The following is a 25068-nucleotide window of genomic DNA, read 5'->3' as shown; positions in this document are numbered from 1 at the left end:
TAAGATGAAACTGTGAAACCACTTTAGGGAGAAAGGAGGGAACCGTCCGAAGATGGATAGCCTCCGGAGTGATCCGAGCAAGTGGCAAAGAAGCAGTCAATTCAAACATTGAATGAGGAGCTTACAAATAAATGCGGCAAACATTCACAGTGGCAGCCAATACGCGTATCATAGACGCACAAGGAGGAAGAGAGCCGCGCCTATTACGGGCGCGGAATACCTGAACAGAGCCGCTCCTCCACGGCTTGCCACGCCGCCGATCCTCGATACTTCGGAGACCTGTGCGCAGAGATGTACGCCGTACCCGCGCTCCGGCGCGTCCAAGCTGGAACCCAGGCGGTCTCCGGCTGTGGGGGGAAAGGGCCGGTACCTCTCACCGCCGCGAATGGAGGAACTGCACCCGCTACCTCGTCCACGCCGGGACCGAGGGCCTCGAGGCCACACCCGAGTCTCCCCCAGGGGCCGTGCCCCTGCCGCGGTTCGGCCGGACCGAGGACTTTCCCACCGGGGGGCCACGGTAGGCGCCCCAGGAAGCTCAACTCGGGGGCGAGCTGAAAACGTCCCCGAAGGAGCGCGGGGCTCAATACTTGGAAGCAGAGAAAGGAATCTAGAAAATAGGAAACAAAAGAGAGAAAAAAATTAAAGTAGTCTTGGAAAGCACGCTTGAACCAGCGTGCAGGCACTCCAAACTGCTTTGGAGACATAGAAACATAGAAACATAGAAACATAGAAATGACGGCAGAAGGAGACCAAATGGCCCATCTAGTCTGCCCCGCAAATTTTCTCTCTCATACTTATCTGTTTCTCTTAGCTCTTGGTTCTATTTCCCTTCCACCCCCACCTTTAATGTAGAGAGCAGTGATGGAGCTGCATCCAAGTGAAATATCTAGCTTGATTAGTTAGGGGTAGAAGCCGCCGCAATAAGCAATCTGCACCCATGTTTATTTGTTTTACCCAGACTGTTATACAGCCCTTATTGGTTGATTTTCTTCTCCCATGCCGTTGAAGCAGAGAGCTATGCTGGATATGCATCGAAAGTGAAGTATCAGGCACATTTGGTTTGGGGTAGTAACCGCCGTAACAAGCCAGCTACTCCCTGCTTTGCGAGTGCGAACCCTCTTTTCTGGAAGTGTGAAGTATCAGTTTTTCTTCTCCCCTGCCGTTGAATCAGAGAACTATGCTGTATATGCATTGAAAGTGAAGTATCAGGCTTATTTGATTTGGGGTAGTAACCGCCGTAACAAGCCAGCTACTCCCCTCTTTGTGAGTGTGAATCCTTTTTTCCACATTTCCTCTTGCTGTTGAAGCTTAGAGCGATTTTGGAGTCACAGTAAGCCTGTGTATGTTTATTTAATAAGGGTATTGACTCCAGGCAGTAGCCGTCATTCTGGCGAGTCACCCACTCTTCATTGGCAGCCTCTTGACTTTATGGATCCACAGTGTTTATCCCATGCCCCTTTGAAGTCCTTCACAGTTCTGGTCTTCACCACATCCTCCGGAAGGGCATTCCAGGCATCCACCACCCTCTCCGTGAAGAAATACTTCCTGACATTGGTTCTGAATCTTCCTCCCTGGAGCTTCAAATCGTGACCCCTGGTTCTGCTGATTTTTTTCCTTCGGAAAAGGTTTGTCGTTGTCTTTTGATCATTAACACCTTTCAAGTATCTGAAAGTCTGTATCATATCACCTCTGCTCCTCCTTTCCTCCAGGGTGTACATATTTAGATTCTTCAATCTCTCCTCATACGTCATCCGATGAAGATCCTCCACCTTCCTGGTCGCCCTTCTCTGTACCGCCTCCATCTTGTCTTTGTCTTTTTGAAGGTACGGTCTCCAGAACTGAACACAGTACTCCAGGTGAGGCCTCACCAAGGACCTGTACAAGGGAATAATCACTTCCCTTTTCTTACTCGATATTCCTCTCTCTATGCAGCCCAGCATTCTTCTGGCTTTAGCTATCGCCTTGTCGCATTGTTTCGCCGACTTCAGATCATTAGACACCATCACCCCCAAGGTCCCTCTCCTGCTCCGTGCACATCAGCCTTTCCCCCCCCATCGAATACAGTTCATTCGGATTTCCACTCCCCATATGCATGACTTTGCACTTCTTGGCATTGAATCTCAGCTGCCATATCTTTGACCACTCTTCCAGTTTCCTTAGATCCCGTCTCATTCTCTCCACTCCTTCCGGCGTGTCCACTCTGTTGCAGATCTTAGTGTCATCCGCAAAAAGACAAACCTTACCTTCTATCCCGTCCGCAATGTCGCTCACAAAGATATTGAACAGGACCGGTCCCAAAACCGATCCTTGTGGTACACCGCTTAAAACCAAACCGCTCTCTCTTCAGAGAGAGTTCCATTTACCATCACACATTGTCCTTCTGTCCGTCAACCAATTTGCAATCCAGGTCACCACCTCGGCACTCACTCCCAAGCTTCTCGTTTTATTCACCAGTCTCCTGTGCGGAACCGTATCAAAAGCTTTGCTGAAATCCAAGTAGATGACATCGAGCGCTCTTCCTTGATCCAATTCCTTGGTTACCCAGTCAAAAAAGTCAATCAGATTTGTCTGACAGGATCTTCCCCTGGTGAATCCATGTTGCCTCTGGTCCATTAATTCTCCTGACTGTAGATAGTTCACTATTCTCTCTTTCAACAGTGACTCCATTACTTTTCCCACCACCGAAGTGAGGCTGACCGGTCTGTAGTTGCCAGCCTCCTCCCTGTTCCCACTCTTGTGAAGCGGGACCACCACCGCTCTTCTCCAATCTCTTGGTACCACTCCTGTTTCTAGGGATCTATTGAACAGGTCACACAGCGGACCCGCCAGAACATCTCTGAGCTCCCTCAGTATCCTTGGATGAATCCCATCAGGCCCCATGGCTTTGTCCACTTTCAGGTTCTTTAGCTGTTCCCATACATTCTCTTCTGTAAAAGGATTTTCATCTATTCCTCTTCCCTCCAGTTTCTTGTTGTGTAAAGATGGTCCTTCTCCAGGGTCTTCTTTAGTGAACACAGAGCTGAAGTATTCGTTTAATATTTCTGCCATTTCTTCATCTCTCTCCATACATTGATCATTACCACCTTTCAATTTCACTATACCACTTTGGACCTTTCTCTTTTCACTGATGTATCTGAAAAATGTTTTGTCACCATTTTTTATCTCCTTGGCAATCCTCTCTTCCGCTTGACTTTTTGCCAACTTGATTAATTTCTTTGTCTCCCTCAGTTGATACAAATATTCTTCTTTGTGTTCCTCCCTTTGGGAACTTTTATATTTCTTGTATGCTGTTCTTTTAGCTTTAATTTTGTCAGCCACCTCCTTTGAGAACCAGATAGGTTTCAATTTTCTTTTGCTTTTCTTTACATTTCTAACATATAGAGCAGTTGCCTTGGTGATTGCTCCTTTTAGACTGGTCCACTGCTGATCCACATCTCTTTCATTCTCCCATCCTTTTAGTTCTTCCTCCAGGTACTTCCCCATTTCCTCAAAGTCTGTGTTTTTGAACTGTAAAACTCGGGTCTTTGTGGTTCTTTTCCCTATTCTTTTAGTGATATTAAACCATATCGTTTGATGATCACTGGTGCTGAGGTGGGTGCCCACCTGGACATCGGAGACATTATCTCCATTAGTGAGCACTAAATCTAGTATAGCTCCTTCTCTCGTGGGTTCCAACACCATTTGTTTGAACAAAGATACTTGCATGGCATCCACTATCGCTCTGCTATTTTTAGATTCTGCAGATGGGATTTTCCAGTCTACATCTGGCATATTAAAGTCACCCACGATCACCACTTCTCCCTTCTTACCTATCTTATGGATGTCTTCAACCAGATCTCTGTCCAGCTCTTCCTTTTGGTTTGGAGGCCTGTAAACCACTCCAATATAAATGGATGGTCCGTCATCTTTTTTTAGGTCAACCCATAGTGCTTCTTCCTTGCCCCAACTTCCTTGCAGCTCAGATGCTTGGATGTTGTTTCTGACATAAAGAGCCACACCTCCCCCTTTTCTATCCACTCTGTCCTTCCTTAACAAGTTATAGCCTGGTATTGTTGTATCCCATTCATGAGATTCTGTGAACCATGTCTCTGTGATAGCAACAATGTCCAATTCTGCCTCTGTCATTAGGGCCTGTAGATCTGGGATTTTATTTCCCAAACTATGAGCATTTGTGGTCATAGCCTTCCAGGTACTCTCTTTAAGGTTATTGCTTTTCCTGGACTCCTTATGAGACTTTGGTTGAGATTTGTTATTCACTTCACTCACTCCTTTTGTGGTTGTGCCACTGTTGACAGAGTTATCCATCTGAATTAGATTTTTCTTTTGGTTATGGAACTTGAAATTCTGCATGCATTGTGTTTTTTTTCTCATTTCTGGTAACACGTCAATGTTTTTCTCAAGAACTTCATTAGTTTTTAATATAGAGAAGGCTTTTTGTTCTTTTTGCATCTGGTACATTGTGTGTCTCCTTATCACAGGTCTAATTCTACCAGAGCCCACTGTAATCCTGGATTTTAAAGAATTTCTTAATGACCTGTTTGAGTGGGGGGGTGTACCTGTTGGCTGCCCATCTGTCAAGAATGGGTGACTGTGGGGCCTACCTGAGCCTAATGAATCTCCTTTTCTTGACTCTTGGTTTTTCTGTGATATTGGGGAATTAATTTCTGAGTAATGCAATGTGGGTGTAATACTTGTAATTGAAGCTAATTGAGCTTTAACCTCAGTCAGCTCCTTTTTCAATGTAGAGAGTTGTGCACAAATTGGGCAAGCTCTAAGTTTCCAGATGCTTTCCCTGAGAATACAGGCTCCACAGCAGTTACATTGGATAGTCCTCATTTTGGTAATATTTGATTTGTATTTCCTTGACCTATCAATGTACTAATTTATCTTGCTGCTAATGTTAAGTTAGGCAGTCTTTATTAGAAAACAAGCCCCATGGGGTGGGTGGGTAGAGGGGTAGGGTGAGAGGGAGTCAAACAGTTTAATCTGGGACAAGCTGGGTAAAGCAGGGCACTTCCTGGAGCAATAATAGTCCTCTATTAAATGATCTCTCAGTACTTATGTGCCAATGTTAAACAGATTATAAAGATAGCTCTACAATAAGAGAAATGCAGGTATGCTGAATCTTAAAGCAAACGAATTAGCAAAGAACCAGACCAAATATATACTCCAGCCTCTTCACTGACCACAATGGCTCTCCTTCTCACTAACTTTACATCCCCCAAGGTCTGAGACACACCCAATCCAGTTAGATGAGGTCACTTCTGGAAGTGTATCTGTCCTTTGATCAATTGCTTTAAAACAGACTTTATGCCCCAATATAAAAATTTGACCAGATTATTTATGCCAGCTAACTCCAAAAAGAGAGAGATTTTACAGATTAAAAGCTGGACTGCTTTTCTGTGGGGTTTTTTTTTGTTTGGTTTTTTTTTTTTTACGTTATGGCAGAGCAACCAAACAGCAAATTAACTTCAAGAATATATCTTACTAACAAGAAATGAAACACAGGCAGGAATTATTCACAGAAGCTTTCCACAAAACTTGAAAGTAATAAGCAGAGTACTTATCCAAAATGCAAAATCACAATGCAAATTCCAGTAGCACAAGGAGAAAAACCTTCCAGCCTCTTCACTGACCACAATGGCTCTCCTTCTCACTAACTTTACCTCCCCCAAGGTCTGAGACACACCCAATCCAGTTAGATGAGGTCGGAGACGGAAATTACTGACTCGCTGCGCTTCCTGTGGGGCTATATACCCCCGTGCTGACGTCAGATCCGTCTCCAACTGCTAGCACGTGGATACTATCCCATTTGTTCTGAGTCCATCTGGCTACACTCCAGGAAAAAGTATATTAGACATACAACCAAGATGAAGTGTAAACTGCAGCAGTATCAATAGGAACCAAGAAAGAGGGGATCCCCCCCAGCCCAGGTCCCTATCCCCAAGAGAAGGCCATTTATGGAATAAGTCTCTGGTCAGAGAGATCAAAACATTCAGATTTAACCATCCTACACGCATACTCAAACATCCACACAGAAATCCCCCATCCCCCCAACCAACACAATAACTCAACAGCAGATCTCATTCCTAAGACGGAAAGTAGTCCCCCACATCTGTTGGCGAAGAGGTGATCCTTCTCTCTTTATCAGCAGGGAGACGTCCACTTCTATTCGAGGGCTCTGGGGGCCTACGGGAAACACAGCAGCAAGCACACAAAGCCTTTAAATGTGCTTGCTCTTATCCAGTCAATATTTGGAGTGGTGTCAGTGAGCGATAGGTCAGTGATACGGAGAGCCAAAAGGGAACTGCAGCGCCAGAATATAAGGAGTAGCCCAGACAGAAATCCAAAGGCACAGTGCAATACGCTCTGATGTCCGCTAAGGTGATAGAACGAAAAAGGAAAGAGATAGCATATTTATGCAGCTGGGATGATTGGCAAAGCTCGCTGTAGCCCTGCCATATAAACAAAATCCCAATGTCACCATAACACTGCAAAGCCAGATGGGCCAAGGGACATTAACTGCCAAACTTCAGATCCTCATAAAGAAGAGTGTCATAAAAGGAGGCCCAAAACATTTGCTGAGAGTAATATAACCAGTGCAGTGAATCACGGTAAGGTATCCAAAAATTCTTTTTTTAAGCTTTCCTCGAAGTGGCACGCTTATATAACCCTGTTAAATGTATAACGCTCCGGCGTAAGTTCCTGTTCACTGTACACAGACGTGATATCTTTGATGAGCGGCGGTATATAAAAAAATTATAAATAAATAAATAAATAAAATAAAGCAGACTAGTTCCACCATTGTGGAAAACTTTTGGCAGCACAGGGAATTGAAATGAGAACTTTGTTCCCCAATGAAAAATCTGCGTGCAGTATGGTGTAAACTCCTTATGAGCAGCTTGAACCTTGCTTGACAAATCAAGAAAGATGAGCAGTTTAGCTTCTTATAAATAACCTTCCCGCTTATTGCGAAAGACCATCAAAATTCTTGTTTTATCAGTATAGTTCAAATATCAAACTATGACCTGTTGCGGACACTGCTGATCAGGGCCTCCTGGGCCCAATCTATGGGTGCATTCCACTAAGATTGGCCTGTCAGCTGTGCTCAGGAGCAAATATTCTGGAAGCCATTTCTCACATTACAGCATAAGCTCCTCTCCATGCACAGTCTTAGGGACTCCAATTATGCGCAAATTATTGCGCTGGCTGCGATTCTCCAAGTACTCAAGCTTGTCCTCAAGGGACTTATGGCGAAGCCGGGCCTCCGCTATGTCAAACTCCAAAGCTCCCATGCGCTCTTCATGCATATTTTGTACCCCAGACAGCAAAACAGTGTGGGCCGGATTTTAAAAGGGTTACGCGCATAAGGTACGCGCGCAACCCTTTTAAAACGCCCCTGCGCACGCCGAGCCTATGTTGCATAGGCTTCCGGCATGCGCAAAGCCCCGGGACACGCGTAAGTCCCGGGGCTTTCTTGGGGGGGGGGTGGCGTTTCGCGATCCACACGTCATCGGGGGTGTGTCGAGGGGGCGTGATGCTTTCAGCGCATCATCCAGAGGCGGCGCCACAGGCGTGGTTTCGGCCCAAACCAACCCAATCCACAGAAAAAAAAATGCTTCTCGCACTTAGCCGCCCAGTCCCAAACCAAACCAACCCAATCCAATCCAAGCCCAAGCAGAGAGAGAGAAAATTTCACAGTCCCAAACTTTCCCCCAGCCGCCGCTCACCTGCCCTGGTCGTGGCCACGCAAGCCCCCAGAGGCAGCAGTAGAAGTAGAAGGGCGGCGAGAGAGAGCGGCTTCAGCAGCCCCGCCGGCGAAGATGAATACGTGCACGCCTGTAGGTCCAATATGGGCGCTCAAGGCAGCAAAGGCACATGCGCACACACCGTGACCTCAGACGTCCAGCCGGGACTGGATGGCTAAATTTAGTCTCTCTCTGCTGGGGCTTGGATTGGATTGGGTTGGTTTGGGACTGGGCGGCTAAGTGCGAGAAGCATTTTTTTTTCTGTGGATTGGGTTGGTTTGGGACTGGGCGGCTAAATTTCGTCTCTCTCTGCTGGGGCTTGGATTGGTTTGGGTCTGTGAAATTTCGTCTCTCTCTGCTGGGGCTTGGCTTGGTTTGGGACTGTGAAATTTTGTCTCTCTTGTCCGTCCGAAGGAGGGTGCTTTGTTGCGCTCCCTGCCTCCGATCGCCGGCTGCTGGGGCTTGCTGGCACCGGGCGCTCAAGGCAGCGGGGTCTGTAGGAGAGCCATCCACTTCCTGGTACCTGTCATTTCAAACGTCATTTGAAATGACATGTACCAGCGCACCCAGGATACCTTATAGGCACTGTATAGCGCCTATACAGTAAAGTGGATTGCGCTTCATGGACGCGCGTTGGACGCGGCTTGCATTTGCATGCCATTTAACTACAGTATCGAGCGGTAGGTGATCCGAACTGTGCGTGCGGCAAACGCGAGTACGCCGGGCACTAATGCACCTCTTTCTACCGCCCCTTACTGTTTCGGCCCGATTCTGTTTGCTTTTTTGACTGCTGCAGCACACAGAGCCGAAGATTTTAAAGTATAGCAAAATTGTTTACCTTGTAATAGGTGTTATCCCAGGACAGCAGGATGGAGTCCTCACATATGGGTGACATCAGTAATGGAGCCCTATGTAAGAAACTTTGAAAGAAGTTTTTCCAATGAAACTTTTGACTGGCACCAGAGTGCCTACTGAGCATGCCCAGCATGCCATGATATTCCCTGCCACAGGGGTCTCCCTTCAGTCTGTTTTGTAGCAATTAGCGTTAGCCAAAAATAAAATAAAACGTATCGGACCCAACTCCGCGGGGTGGCGGGTGGGTTTCATGAGCACTACATCCTGCTGTCCTGGGATAACACCTATTACAAGGTAAGCAATTTTGCTTTATCCCAGGACAAGCAGGATGCTAGTCCTCACATATGGGTGATTAGCAAGCTAGAGGCCGAGTCATTTAGGATTGAGGCAACAGTGAAGTATTGTTGTTGAAATGAATCAGCCGAAGATCACAGCAGGTTGGATGTAGAAGGAGTTGGGGTTAAACTGGAAACAAGTTCTTTAAGACGGATTGTCCATATGATGAATCTTGTCTTCCTTCTTTGTCTAAGCAATAGTGAGCTGCAAAGGTGTGAAGAGAACTCCATGTTGCTGCTTTACAAATGTCCAGAATAGGTACAGAGCGAAGGTGCGCTACTGAAGTTGACATTGCTCTGACTGAATGTGCTTTTACTCGCCCTTGAAGAGTAAGGCCTGCTTTTTCATAACAAAACTGTATGCAATCTGCTAGCCAGTTTGACAAAGTATGCTTACCCACTGCTTTACCTGGTTTGTTTGGATCATAAGATACAAATAGTTGACTGGATTTCCTTTGGACTGTAGTGCGGTTTAAGTAGAAGGATAGCGCACGTTTACAGTCCAAGGTATGTAAGGCTCTTTCTCCTTGGTGAGAGTGGGGTCTTGGAAAGAATGTTGGTAAAACTATAGATTGGTTTAGGTGGAATTCCGTGACTACTTTTGGAAGGAATTTAGGATGAGTACGGAGGACCACCCTGTCAAGTAGGAACTTTGTAAAAGGTTCGTATGTGACAAGTGCTTGTAGTTCACTGACTCTTCTAGCTGATGTAATGGCTATGAGGAATACAGTTTTCCATGTAAGATATTTAAGGTCACAGGTATCTATGGGTTCGAATGGAGAACGCATGAGCCTGGCTAAGACTACGTTGAGGTCCCATTGTATGCTTGGGGAATGAACTGGAGGTTTTAAGTGAGTTAAACCTCTCATAAATTTACTTACTAGAGGTTGTGTAGAAATAGGTGCATCTCCCAGCTTGTTATGGTAAGCTGAGATTGCACTCAAATGTACTCTTACAGATGAAGTCCTAAGACCAGAGTCTGAAAGATGGTATAGGTAGTCTAGTAGTGAGGTAGTGGGGCAAGTGAAAGGATCTAAAGATTTCTGAGTGCACAACAAAGTAAACCTTTTCCATTTGTAGGAATAATTCTTTCTAGTGGAAGGTTTACGTGAAGCTATCAGCACTTGAGAGATAGTGGTTGGAAGGTTGAGTGGTTGTAAGATCAAGCTTTCAACATCCATGCTGTCAGGGACAGGGATTGAAGGTTGGGATGGCGCAGCCGACCCTGATCCTGAGTTATGAGATTGGGAGCTACTCCCAGGCGAATTGGATCCCTGATAGAGAGGTCTAGCAGTGTGGGAAACCATACTTGTCGAGGCCAGTATGGGGCTATGAGTATCATGGTCCCTTTGTCTTGTTGCAGCTTCACTAGAGTTTTGGTTATGAGCAGTATCGGTGGATACGCATATAACAGGCCTGAGTTCCAAAGGCTGTTCTCCTGTTGTAACAGGCAGCAGTAATTGTTCACTTTGTAGTTCAGATGGGATGCAAAGAGATCTATTGTTGGTTGACCCCAGCGTTGGAAGATCTTGTTTGCTATCGTTGGATCCAAGGACCACTCGTGTGGTTGGAACGGACGACTGAGGCGATCTGCTATTATGTTGCGGATGCCTGGCTCGTAGAAGAATTGAGTGTGCTAGGGCCCAGTCCCAAATCTGAGCTGCTTCTTGGCAAAGGAGGTAGGAACCTGTCCCCTCCTTGTTTTTTGATGTACCACATGGCTACTGTGTTGTCTGTCTGAATCAGCACAGTCTTGTGTGAAAGGCAGTCCTTGATTGCATGCAGCGCATAACGTATAGCTTGAAGCTCCAGGAAATTTATCTGAAAAGAAGCTTCGAGTTTTGTCCACTTGCCTTGAGTCTTCAGAAGACCAATGTGTGCTCCCCAGCCTAAGGTGGACGCCTCTGTAGTTAAAGTCACTTGTGGAACTGGTTGCTGGAAAGGTAGACTTTTGAGCAAGTTGTCCATTGATGTCCACCAGAGGAGGGAGGAACGTAGTTCTTGCGTTATTTGAATGTGAGTGGACGGTGGTTGAATGACTTGAATACACTGAGATTTGAGTGTCCATTGCATTAGTCGCATGGTCAGTCTGGCCATGGGAGTGACATGAACTGAGGAGGCCATGTGTCTGAGTAGGGTGAGGCACTGATGAGCTGTAACTTGAGATTGATTTCGAAAAGAATGTGCCAGGAGAACGAGTGTTTGAGCACGGTCTCTTGGAAGAAAAGCTTTTGCTATGATGGTGTTTAGATCTGCACCTATGAAGTGTAGCAGGTGAGATGGTGTGAATTGGGATTTTTGGTAGTTGATGAGAAATCCCAAGGAGTGAAGCAAGTTGACTGTGAGCTTGAGAGAATTGAGAGCTCCTTCTTGTGCTGACTCCTGATGAGCCAATCGTCCAGATAAGGGAATACATGCACCTTTTGTTTGTGGAGGTGTGCCACCACCACTGCCAGACACTTTGTGAACACTCGAGGTGCTGAGGCTAGGCCGAATGGAAGCACTCTGTATTGAAAATGTTGTCCTTCGACCAGAAATCGCAGGTACTGGCGATGAGGAGGAAAGATGGGAATGTGAGCGTAGGCGTCTTGAAGATCCAGACAGCAGAGCCAATCTCCTTTTCGAAGAAGAGGTAGCATGGTGCCTAACGATACCATCCTGAATTTTTCTTTCTTGAGAAATCTGTTGAGATTTTTGAGGTCTAGGATGGGACAAAGGCCTCCGGTTTTCTTTGGAATGAGGAAATACCGGGAGTAGAATCCTCTGCCCTGCTGAGGCCTGGGAACTGGTTCTATGGCCTTGGCTCTCAGAGGGTGGATAATTCTGCTTTTAGGATTTTGGAGTGGTGATTCACTGTCCAGGATGAGAGAGGTGGATTTTCATTTGGTACAGTGAGAAAATCCAATCGGTACCCCTGAGCTGTAATTGAGAGTACCCATTGGTCTGTTGTGATGGAGGTCCAGGTGTGATGGTAATAGGTTATGCGAACTCCGACTGGTAATTGTGGAAGTGGATTTTGAAAGGGGCTTCTGCTCTCTGGTTGAATTTCAAAAGCCTGATGTAGATGCAGTCTGAGCAGGTGGTTGAGGTCTAGCAGGCCTTTGCCGAGCCTGAGGACGCTGAGTGGGACGTGCTTGTCTAGCCCGGCTTGTTGGAGGGTAGTATCGTTGTGGACGGTAGTAAGGTCTCCTAACCTCTCTTCTAGGAGGTCTTCTAGAAGGTTGATGTGTCTCCTGAGGAATCAGTGACAGTTGCTTGAGGGTTTCTGTGTGGTCCTTTATGGTCGCCACTGCTTCTTTGACCTTGTCTCCAAATAGGTTTTCACCCAAACAAGGAAGGTCGGCTAATCTCTCCTGGGCTTCCGGCCTCAGCTCAGAAGATTTTAGCCAAGCCCATCTACGAGCCGTGATACCCGAGGCTGATAATCTAGAAGCAGTCTCGAAACTGTCATTTGTGGCTCTCACTTCGTGCTTGCCTGCTTCTAGGCCTTTATGCACGAGTTGCGAGAAACCCTCCTGACATTTTTCTGGAAGATCTTGGGTAAGGCCTTCTACCTGTTTCCATAGGTTGCGTTGGTATTGGTTCATGAATAACTGATAAGAATTTATCCTTGAGACCAACATTGCACCCTGAAAGATCTTTCTTCCTAAACTGTCCAGAAATCGACTGTCCTTCCCTGGTGGTGTGGAAGCGTGTGTCTTAAACCTTTTAGCTTTCTTCTGGGCTGACTCAACTACCACCGACTGGTGTGGTAGTTGAGATTTTTGAAAGCCAGGTATGGGCTGGACAAGATATGTAGCATCTGCCCGCTTGTTAACCGATGCTACTGATCCAGGGTGCTCCCACAATCTGTACATGAGCTCTTGGAGGACTTCATGTACTGGTATAGCCAGTATTTCCTTAGGTGGATCTACGAACTGTAGCACCTCTAATGTCTTCTGTCTGGTATCAAGTTCCGAGAGAAGTGAAAAAGGTATGGTTTCTGACATTTCTTTGACAAAATTGGAGAAAGAGAGATCTTCCGGAGGTGATTTTCTCCTATCCTCTGGAGGTGAAGGTTGGGACAACATATCTTCATTTGAAGAGACATCTGCGTCAGACTCAGTTCCAGTTTCTACTGGGTGACCTGATGGTCAGAGGTCTGAATGGAATCTCAGGAATTGCTGGAGATTGTGGCCTCCGAGGTGGGAGAATGCCAGAAGGACCAGGTAGTGGTTCTGGAAGTATATCTTGATCCACATCCTGAGGTGTATGTGAAAAAACCTGGATTAAGGTGTCCAATTTGTCCATGAGAGGCTGGAAAATGGAGACTTCTGGAATCTGCATCGACGGCATTGGCGGCCCTGGTGTTGGAATGGCCAGAATCGGCATCGAGGGTACCGGTGCCGGAACGGGCGGTGTCATTGGTATCGAGGGCGAGATTCCCGTCTGTACCAGAATTGGTGTCGATGGCATCGCTGGTGTAGAAGGTTGTGGCCTCGGTATCGCTTCGAGGAATGCGTCCCGTACCGCTTGACGTATGTAAACATTAAGTATGTAAACATTAAGTTCCGCCCGCATAGATGGTGAGAACAGAGCACCCATGGGGGGAGGCGGTAGTGGCGATGCCGGTACCTCCTCAGAGCCCTGAGAAGGTACGGTTCCCTCACCGGAATCGGCGGGGATCGCCCTGGTATCGATGGCTCCGAAGCCTGAACGTCGAGCCGGGGTCTCTTAGTCGTCAATTCGATTTCTGTCGATGGCACCCCGGGAAATCGGGTCGGTGGTCGCCGTATGCGGCCTACGATGCTGATGGCGATGCTTTTCTTTTTCCCTGGCTTTCTCGCTTCCCGACGTCGATGCCTTTGACGATGGAGAGGGGGAGGAAAGAGGAGCAGCTCCCGACTCACCTGGGACTCGTTTCTTCAACACCACCTTACGAATCATTCCAGCCGGAGACGATTGCGTTGAGGATGATGGTGCTGGTAAGAGCTGTATTTTGAACAGTTGTTCCATCTTCTCCAGCCAGAGATGACGTCCTTTCGATGTCATGGTGGCACACAAGGGGCAAGCCCTAACATCGTGGTTCTCACCAAGGCAGAGAACGCAGTCTTGGTGGGGGTCGGTAATCGACCTATTTCTAGTGCACTTAGGCACTTTTTGAATCCCGAAGCCATTCTAGGCCGGACAGCCGTCGACGACCGATGACCAGAGACAAACTCGGTCAAAAACGGAACAGAACCGTGAGAGAAGGTGAAAAACTTACCGCAATGGTATACTAAGGGGAGACCCTTGCGGCTGAAGTTTTTCTAAACTTTTTTAAAGTTTAAAGTTGTGGAGAATTCTCCACAGGACTCCTAGTAACCGTGAGGCTGACTGCTCCGCGGAAAAAAGAAGACTGAAGGGAGACCCCTGTGGCAGGGAATATCATGGCATGCTGGGCATGCTCAGTAGGCACTCTGGTGCCAGTCAAAAGTTTCATAGAAACTTTGAAAGAAGTTTTTCCATACATAGGGCTCCATTACTGGTGTCACCCATATGTGAGGACTAGCATCCTGCTTGTCCTGGGATAATATCCACTATGATGGCAAGATCTTGTTCCTGGGTGGTAGCTCCTAATATGGAACCTAACATCATGTAAATACAGCAAGGGTTATTTTTTCCTATATGCAACACCTTGCACTTGTCCACATTAAATTTCATCTGCCATTCAGATGCCCAATCTTCCACTCTTGCAAGTTCCTCCTATAATGTATCACAATCTGCTTGTGATTTAACTACTCTGAATAATTTTGTATCGTCTGCAAAATTTGATAACTTCAGTTGTCTAACTCCTTTCCAGATCATTTCTCTATATATTGAAAAGCACCAGTCCAAGTACAGATCCCTGAGGCACTCCACTGTTTACCCTTTTCCACTGAGAAAATTGACCATATAATCCTACCCTATTTCCTGTCTTTTAACTAGTTTGTAATCCATGAAAGGACATTGCCTCCTATCCCATGATTTTTAGTTTTCTTAGAAGTCTCTCATCCTCAAAAAGGATAGAGACAGGACAAAGGCGGTCCAGAGAAAGGTTACCAAAATGGTGTCAGGTATGTATCGGAAGACATAGGAAGAGACGCTGAAGGATCTGAATATGTATACTCTAGAAGACAGGAGTTGCAAGGGAGATATGATACAGACCTTCAGATACATGAAAGATTTTAATGATGTACGAACTTTGGAACTTTTCCTTTGGAAAGGAAACAGTAGAATGAGGCAGTCAGGAAATAAAACTATGGGGCGGATGACTCAGAACCATGAGGAAATATTTCTTCACAGAGAAGGTGGTGTATGTCTGAAAACACTTTCCGGAAGAGTTGGCAAATGAAAAAACAGTAAACAAATTCAAAAGTGTGGGATAAACACTATGGATCCCTAAAGGTTTAAGGTTGAAAATGAGGAAAAGGGTGCATAGGGGTAACCTGCATGGAGCGGCAGTTACTACCCTTAACAGAAAGCATGGGGATTATTACCATTAACCTTGATGCTTTTGAAGCAACTGCAACATCACTCTCTGCTTCAATGGTGGGGGAAAAAATAGGGGAACTGGATTCAGACGACAGCCAATGCTGTCGTCTGAATCCAGTGATACACAGACATTAAGGAGAAAGCAGGACTACTTCCGGTGCCAAGTCTAAGGCAAAGCATGTTCAATCAGCATTGTCGGATCGTAAATGCTATTACCCTTAACATAAGGCTTAGGGGTAACTAGCATGGAGCAGCAGTTTCTACCCTTAACAGAGATATAGGGATAACCAGAATGGAGTGCCCGTTACTACCATAAAAAACTTGCTGGGCCGACTGGATGGACCATTTTGTATTTTTCTGCTGTTACTATGCTAATATTGTTAAATGAGGTTCACCTGTATTTTAATGAAACTGCTAATGTACTATGCTATTCAAAGCAGAGGCTGATTTAAAAGCCTGCATAAAAAGATTTATTTTCAGAAGTATACAGACTTCTAATCAGCGTGTTTTAACATAAAATGTATTTTTTTCTATTTGCTAAAGTATCTTTCTGCTAGAACATTTTGCAAGTCCCAAATCTGGATCGAATGAATCAAGAGGAAGAAAAGCTATTAAACAGTATAGGAGGCCCAGCAAAACATTTTTTTTAAATAGATACTATGTTCAAATTAATTTGCTCTGTGTAATCATAAAAATATTCAAAGATCAAAAGAAAATGAATTGACAAGACATCATCATTTACCTCAGCCTGAAGTTTGACATCACATGCTTTCTGCTTTTCAGCAATGGAATTATAATGTCTTTCATTCAGAGCTACAATTTCTTCCTCACTCAGAGGTCTGCACATAAAGAAAAGAACATAATTTGTTTTGCCATTCAAATATATCCATCAATCAGATGTTTCTGAAGAGAAAGTATACTGCTGTAAAGCAAAAAGATTCTTAACTGTAACAGGTGCTTTCCAAGGACAGCAGAATATCAGTCCTCACATGTTATCCAATGAAAGCTAGGTCAGTGTGATGATCACATAGATTTAGGAGCTTTCTTCTTGTTCTACTGAGCATATGCAGGCCATCTTGCACTACGGCTGTCATATTGGCTCCTTCTGTTTTGGTAGATACTATAGAAAGGAGAAGACAACTACTAGGTGAGGGCAGGTGGATTTTGTAAGGACCGATATCCTACCATCCTCTGAGAACAGCTGTTACAGATAAGCAACTTGTGCCTTCTACAAGGACAAGCAGGATATTTTGTTCTCACAGGTTGGGAATCTCTAGGTATAGGTTGCCTTAAAAAAAAAAAAAAAAAAGATATCAAATATTGAAAATGCCTAAAACATTGAACATATCACACTTGACAAAACAGTCAAAAGAACAACAATCACAATTTAAACAAAATACAGATACAGAAACCTGTATTATAGCACAGTGCAATGCTCCTTCTCAAATATAAAGATCCCCAACAAGGATCCTCATTTCGTCGTTTGGCTTCCCTCAGGTGGAACTTTTTCTACAGCTAAACACCGTGCCTTACGAAAAAACAAAGGTGTGTTTGTCTAATTATCAATCATGCTAAACCAGCTTGGCTTTCAAATCCTCCTGGTTATTAACCCTAAATGAGAAAATGAATCAGAAAATAATAAAAAGACCATTCAAACCAACACCTAAAATAATCTTGTAAACACTGTGTAAACAAATAATTTAAAATTTAACGTATCCAATAAACAACCCTACATTATCTTACATTTTCTTAGATAAAAAAAGAAAATTATTCCTTACCTGCTAATTTTCGTTCCTGTAATACCATGGATCATTCCAGACGGTGGGTTATGTTCCATGTCCAGCAGATGGAGTCAGAACACAAAATTCCCAGGGGAGGACCCATATAACCACACCTCCCCGTAACAGCTCTCAGTAACTAGACTAACAAAGCCCAAAAGAGAGAGACTAAAAACAGAGGGATCAAGTAATCAAAGGAATGAATTGAAATAACCACTGTCCAAATAAACAGCAACTAAATTCTGAACAGTGAACTTGCGAACAGCAGTGCGTGAACAAAAAAGACGCGCAATATTCGAAATACAGAGTAAAAGATTGTTAAGACAGGTAGGCAGGGATGTCCCACAAGCAAACCCCCAAACCAAGGGAGGGTGTCTGGAATGATCCATGGTATTACAGGAACGAAAATTAGCAGGTAAGGAATCATTTTCTTTTCCCTGTACATACCAGGATCATTCCAGACGGTGGGATGTACCAAAGCTTTCCCATCACAGGTGGGCCGCAGACAGCCCTGCTCGTATTACCTTGTCTCCAAGCTGATCGCCCGACGGAGCACCGACGTCCAGGCGATAATGTCTCGCAAAAGTATGGATCGACTTCCAGGTGGCCGCCCTACAAATCTCCTGAGTGGAGACTGAGGAGCTCTCCGCCCAAGATGTCGCCTGGGCTCGAAGAGAATGACCCTTGACAACCAGTGGAGGGGACTTACCTACGCCAAGGTACGCCGCTATGATCGCTCCCTTCAACCACCGCGCTATAGATTGTTTGGAGACCATGCAACCCTTCCGGGGTCCGGACCAGAGGATAAACAGATGATCGGAGAGCCGAAAATCATTAGTCACCTCCAGATAGCATATCAGAGACCGCCGTACATCCAGTCTACGCAGGTCTCCAGACTCAGAAGAGGCAAAAGATGGTAATTCCACCGATTGGTTGAGGTGGAATGCCGAAACCACTTTAGGGAGAAAAGAAGGAACCGTCCTCAGCGAAACCCCTTCAGGCGTGAAACGAAGGTATGGTTCACGACAGGATAGGGCCTGCAGCTCGGAAATACGTCTTGCTGAACTGATTGCCACGAGAAAAATGGTCTTGAGAGTGACTTCCTTGATGGTAGCCGAGCTTAGAGGTTCGAACGGCGAACCACAGAAGACTTGGAGCACCAGATTCAGATTCCACGACGGACAAGGTGGGCGAATCGGAGGCTTCAAGTGTTTCACTCCTTTAAGGAAACGGGAGACGTCCGGATGCGAGGACAGAAACTCCTTATTTCCACTGCGAAGAAAAGCCCCCAAGGCCGCCACCTGAACCCGAAGAGAATTGTAAGCAAGACCCAAATCCAAACCTGCCTGCAAGAAGGAAAGGACTTGTGGCACTGAGGCCTGCATGGGAAGAATGTCATTCGCTCCACACCAATCCTCAAAGACCTTCCAGACTCGAACATAGGTGGACATCTTACGTGCTTTCAGTAGCGTTGAAATAACCGGCTCCAGATAACCGCGCCTCCTCAACTGACGCCTCTCAAAAGCCAGGCCGCAAGACAGAAGCGATCTGCCTCCTTGAAAAATATTGGTCCCTGGCATAGAAGACGTGGCAGCTGACAGACGAAGGGGACCCTCCACCGTCAAATTACACAGATCCGCGAACCACGGTCGTTGGGGCCACTCTGGCACCACAAGGATCACCGGCCCTTGGTGTGCCTCTATCCTGCGGATGACCTTGCCGACGAGGGGCCACGGTGGGAAAACATATAGGAGACAGTGGCGCGGCCAGGGCAGGACCAGCGCGTCCACGCCCTCGGAGCCGCGCTCCCGCCTGCGGCTGAAGAAGCGGGCGGCCTTTGCATTTCTGGCGGTTGCCATTAGGTCTATGTGCGGTGTCCCCCATCGCCGTACTATTATCCGCTTCGCCTGCTGCAAGAGCTCCCACTCTCCGGAATCCAAGTTTTGTCGGCTGAGAAAGTCCGCCTGTACGTTGTCCACTCCCGCTATATGCGAGGCCGCTAGTCGTTTGAGGTGAAGCTCTGCCCACTCCATCAATTTGTCGGTTTCCCGAGAGAGCAACCGACTTCTCGTGCCTCCCTGGCGATTGATGTACGCCACTGTAGTCGCATTGTCCGATAGCACCCTGACTGCTTGATGGCGTACTATGGGGAAGAAACCCTGTAATGCCAGACGGACCGCCCTGGTCTCCAAGCGGTTGATGGGCCACTTCGACTGTTCCTCCGTCCATCGACCCTGGATTGAGCTGTCCCGACAGACTGCTCCCCAGCCTGTGAGGCTGGCGTCTGTGGTGATAATCACCCAATCCGGGTCCTCCAGCGACACCCCCTGAGCTAGGTGCCGCGGTTCCAGCCACCAATGGAGACTGATGAAGGTTCCTCTCAGAATCAGAAGGATTGCCTGGAAATCGACACCAGCTGCCACCGGGAGAGTAGGGATCTCTGCAGAGGCCTCAGATGCGCAAATGCCCAAGGAACCAGATCGATGGTCGAAGCCTTGGTCCCCAGTACCTGCAGGTAGTCCCAGGCAGTGGGCCTCTCGAGCGCCATAAATCCTTGAATCTGCTGACGCAGAGAATGAGCTCTGTCTGGATGCAGAAAAACCCTGGCATTCTTGGTGTCGAAGTGAGCTCCCAGAAAATCCAACGACTGGAACGGGACCAGGCTGCTCTTGGTGAAGTTGACAATCCATCCCAGAGATTGGAGAAGTTGTACCACTCTGTCGACTGCGAGGATACACTGCGCTCGTGACTTTGCACAGATGAGCCAATCGTCTAATTAAGGATGCACAAGGATGCCTTCCTTGCGCAAGGTTGCTGCCACTACCACCATGATCTTCGTGAAAACCTGTGGAGCTGTGGCCAGGCCAAAGGGAAGAGCGCGGAATTGGAAGTGATGACCCAAAATTTTGAAGCGTAGTTAACGCTGATGAGCTTGACAAATTGGTATGTGGAGATACGCCTCTGTGAGATCCAACGAAGCCAAGAATTCTCCCAGATGAACTGCCGCTAACACTGAACGGAGTGTCTCTATGTGGAAACGAGGGACTCTGAGGGACCGGTTGACCTGCTTGAGGTCCCGGATAGGATGAAAAGTACCTTCCTTCTTGGGAACCACAAAGTAGATTGAATAATGCCCCCGGCCCAGTTCGGCGGCTGGCACCGGTACTATGGCCCCCAATTGAAGGAGACTATCAAGGGTCTGCCGCACGGCTTTCTGTTTGATTAAGGACCCGCAAGGGGAAAACAGGAATCGGTCCTGAGGAGCGCAAACAAAATCCAAAACGTAACCGCGTCTTAGAATATCCAGAACCCATTGATCCGACGTGATTTGGACCCACTCTTCATAGAAGAGAGCAAGGCGACCCCCCAGTCGAGGGACCACCTCGCGGGTCCGTCTGGCATCATTGGGTAGATTTAGCGGATGTACCAGCACCCTGTGCTTCCTTATCCTGGCGGCGCCCACGAAAGGGCCGGTTCCAGGAGTGCGAACGAGAAGAGGGAGCCCGAGGTGGCTGTTGCCTCTGAGGACGCGCTCTCCGCTGGTTACGATAACTGTTTCTGGAGTAATTATATGATCTTGACGAACGGGGTCGATCTTTAGGCAACTTGTGCACCACGTTCTCATTAAGGGACTTGATGATCTGATCCAAGTCTTCACCAAAAAGATACCTACCCTTAAAAGGAAGGGACCCCAAACGTGTCTTGGAAGAGGTATCAGCCGACCAATTGCAAAGCCAAAGGAGCCGACGCGCTGAGACCACCGCCACCATGGTTCGGACTAGGACCCTTAAAAGATCATATAAAGCATCTGCTCCATAGGCAACCACGGCTTCCAGTCTGTCCGCCTGGTGAGCCTCAGCGTCTGGTAAGGACTGGGAGGTAAGAAGCTGCTGCACCCACCGAAGACCCGCTCGCTGTGCGAGGGAACTGCAGATAGCCGCCCGCATCCCTAAGGCCGAGACCTCAAAGATACGCTTGAGGTAAACCTCCAGCTTCCGATCCTGCATATCCTTCAACGCCATCCCTCCAGTGACAGGAATAGTGGTATGCTTTGTAACCGCTGATACCGCAGAATCTACGGCGGGAACTTTGAGAATTTCCAAAAAATCGGCCAGCAGAGGATACAATTTTTCCATGGCTCTACCGACCCTAAGGTTGGCCTCCGGGGAATCCCATTCCCGAGTGATCAACTGCAAGATCTTGTGATGAGTGGGAAAGGACTTGGCTAGAGGCTGCAGTCCTGCTAGGAGGGGGTCCCCCTTCTTGAGGGCCGGGTCAGGCCCCACCGGTTCCGGAGGGGGGATCAATATCCATTTCCTGGAGGATGTAGGGAATGAGGTCATCTAACTCCGCCGCTTGGAAGATGTGGAGGACCCTAGGGTCGTCGCCCTCCACCTGGGCCGCCAAGGTGGGGTCGTCCAAGTCAGGGTCCTGGGATTGTCCTTCCCCCGATGAAGTCTGTATTATTGATGGTGTCCCGGTAGGGCCACGAGATGTCCCTGCTCCCCTGCCTACTTAAAGGGGGGCGAGCCTGAAGGAGGGTCCCACCCAGGAGGGGGGGGGGGGGGGGAAGAGGGTCCCCAGGTCCCAAAAGTCGTGTCTCTGCTCTGAAGAAAAGCCCTGTGCATCAGGACTATGAATTCAGGGGAAAAGGCCTGGCATCCTAAGGGGTCACCCACCGGGGGATCCCCCCTCTGCCTACCAGGATTAGACTCGGAGTAAGGGTCCAAAATGGGCCTAGAAGTGGGGAACGGATTATCCGTGTCCTTCTCAGAAAGCGCGGCATCAGAATCTTGCAACAAAATGGCCGCCGTTCCCGCGTTGAGAGGGAACGGGGACTGGCGCTTCCTTCCCACGCGGTCTGCAGCTCGAACGTCCTTGTTAGTAGCTGGCGCACATTCCCCCCTCGGGGAAACAGCCTGAGCACAGACCCTCTTCAGAAAATAATCAGGCCCTGTCGGAGCCCTCACAAGGCGCCGCGGACTGCATCGCCGCAGGGAGAGAGAGAGGGGGGGGAGGCTCTACAGGTGGCTCGCGCCTAAAATGAGCGCCGACCCGGCAACGGACGCTTGCCGCGGTCCCCCACCGACCTGAAGAAGAACTGACGGGGAATTACCCTCCCGACAGCAGGCGGCCCCGGGGAATGGTGCTTCACGGGGCCGCAGGTCAGGACGTCGGTCGCTCCCCAAAAGGGAGGGGGAAAACCTGGGTCAGGAGGGAGAGGCCGGCGCTACCGACTTTCACCTCAGAGAGCCGAACGGAGTCCAAAAAATTGCAGTCTTCTGCTGAAAAAGAAGATGAAACAAAAATACACTTACCCCAACTGAGCCCTCAGTGAGGAAAATGAGAAAAGAAAGAAAGAAAACAGGCAACAGCCTGTCAGCAAGTCACCAGGCTAGAGAGCGATGAACCAAAATCTATCAGAGATACACCAATCAATACAGCGAACTGATCCAACTAAACCAAAACAATCTGGAGCAAAATGCTCTGTCGCTGTCAGTACAGTAAACTTCTAAATTGTTAATGTTGTTGTTTTTGGGGTATTTTAATAAAGTATATCCCTACACATTAAGTGGTGTGAATTTTATGTGAGTATATTAAAAATGGTTTATTAGAATAATAATAATGGAGTTAGAGAAAGGTTTCATACATCGTGTAGGTGCCCAGCACCACAATTAAGTGGTATTATAATCATTAACCTTCCTCCTCCTCCTTGAGTTCTTTTTTTAGGTTTTTTTGAAAATTGTGTTGTCCCCAAGAAAACCTGTGGACTCTTCCGTGGCGGTGTAATATTGTTATGTGCGTATTCTGCAGTGTTAATTTTATGAGACTCCAAAAAGATGTTAATAAAGAGTAAAAAATCAGACTTCCCCGATAGTTGTTTGTGTGTTCGTCTTCTCAAGAATAGTCCCGACATGAACGTTGCATGTTTCAGACGTTAAAGCCTTTCCTCAGGGGCTTTGATGAATCCTCGAACCAACCTCACGGAGTCTGCAACTCTTTTGTCAGCAATTCATGCGATCCTGGTTGTCTCTGCCACGAGGCGATCTTCCTCTATAGATCGCCAGGAAGAATAGTCCATCAGGTAAAGGCTGACCCCTTTTATTTGTATCAACTAGAGTGAAATCACCCAATGAGCTGCCTCGGAATTCTTGACGTCACAAACGGACGTAAAGGAAGACTTGCTGGTGTAGTAACTATGTGAAATGCGGACCTGTGAGAGATACTATAGGCAAAGTGTTTTTATGCCTCGTTTTCATTTCACTGGTGATGTGCGATCTACGACCTGATTGAAAACTTGAAAACGCGTCTGACTCAGTGATGCAATGCAGATCTAAAAGAGTGCGCTTTAAATGAATTCCATGTGATAACACAATAAAAACCTGAAGGGAACACTTCTTGTTGAACTCTGGGTCAAGATAGACCATGGGAAATATCATACTACCATTCACCGCAAACCCACTGATCGTAATAACCTGTTGAGGTTCACTAGTCATCATCCCCATAGTTTCAAAATGGGGTTACCAGTGAGCCAATACTTCAGAGCCAAACGTATCTGTTCCACTGAGAAGGACTTTGAGATACAAGCAGGCATTTTAGCAGATAGATTTCGTGAGCGAGGCTATCCGCAGAAGGCCATTAGCAGAGCATTTAAAAGAGCTAAGTTTAGTGAACGCAGTGCTTTATTACAATACAAACCTAGGAAGGATGAATCCCGGTTAACATGTGTATTAAAACAATCTACAGCAGCTGGTACAATAAAAGCAGCCATTTATAGACACTGGCATGTACTTTCCATGCATGACGTTTTTTTGGAACCTCCCACATTCGCAATGTCTCGGGGCAGAAATATAAGAGACCAGATGGTTCATGCTCAGATTGACAACGTTAATAAAGAGGAACCCATAGTGGGCCACCAACCATGTGGCCATTGTACTTGGTGTGCACAAACTATTGCGGGTGTACAGTGGGTAGATCCACTTTCAGGATATAAAATTTGGAGAAAGAGTAACACCAATTGTCAATCCAACAATGTTGTCTACGTCATCGTTTGTCCGTGTCCTAAATTATACATAGGACGAACTACAAGACCCGTCAGGGTCAGATTAGGGGAACACAAATCGAGATTTATTACATCCAAGCTTACTGCACCGATGGTTCAACATTTAATAGACGCAGAACATAACATTACAGATTTGAAATGGTCTGTAATTGAGCGAGTAGATCCTCCATCTCGCGGTGGAGATATACGTATCATCCTGAACATACGCGAAGCATTCTGGATTATCACTTTGAAAACTTCAGCACCCCGAGGCATGAATGATGATCTTAATTTTAACACTCTTCTATAATTTCACAAGTGTCTCATGGCTTTATAATTCAAGGCATTCCAGCATATACACATCTTGACCCAGAGTTCAACAAGAAGTGTTCCCTTCAGGTTTTTATTGTGTTATCACATGGAATTCATTTAAAGCGCGCTCTTTTAGATCTGCATTGCATCACCGAGTCCGACGCGTTTTCAAGTTTTCAATCAGGTCGTAGATCGCACGTCACCAGTGAAATGAAAACGAGGCATAAACACACTTTGCCTATAGTATCTCTCACAGGTCCGCATTTCACATAGTTACTACACCAGCAAGTCTTCCTTTACGTCCGTTTGTGACGTCAAGAATTCCGAGGCAGCTCATTGGGTGATTTCACTCCAGTTGATACAAATAAAAGGGGTCAGCCTTTACCTGATGGACTATTCTTCCTGGCGATCTATAGAGGAAGATCGCCTCGTGGCAGAGACAACCAGGATCGCATGAATTGCTGACAAAAGAGTTGCAGACTCCGTGAGGTTGGTTCGAGGATTCA

General features: G+C 46.9%; 1 protein-coding gene across 2 annotated transcripts in view; it reads right to left on the bottom strand.

Moving 5' to 3' along the window:
* Positions 1 to 25068, bottom strand: part of AP1AR (adaptor related protein complex 1 associated regulatory protein) — a 152938-nt gene that overhangs the window by 80024 nt on the left and 47846 nt on the right. For both annotated transcript variants that reach the window (XM_029596201.1, XM_029596193.1), the window contains exon 5: positions 16173 to 16269. In XM_029596201.1, the coding sequence (XP_029452061.1) occupies positions 16173 to 16269 (97 nt within the window). The remainder of the gene's footprint in view (positions 1 to 16172; positions 16270 to 25068) is intronic.

Source organism: Rhinatrema bivittatum, chromosome 1 (genome assembly GCF_901001135.1).
Source record: "Rhinatrema bivittatum chromosome 1, aRhiBiv1.1, whole genome shotgun sequence".
Classification (NCBI taxonomy): domain Eukaryota; kingdom Metazoa; phylum Chordata; class Amphibia; order Gymnophiona; family Rhinatrematidae; genus Rhinatrema; species Rhinatrema bivittatum.
The sequence above is the reverse complement of the archived record's forward strand: the minus strand, read 5'-3'. Positions and strand labels throughout refer to the sequence as shown.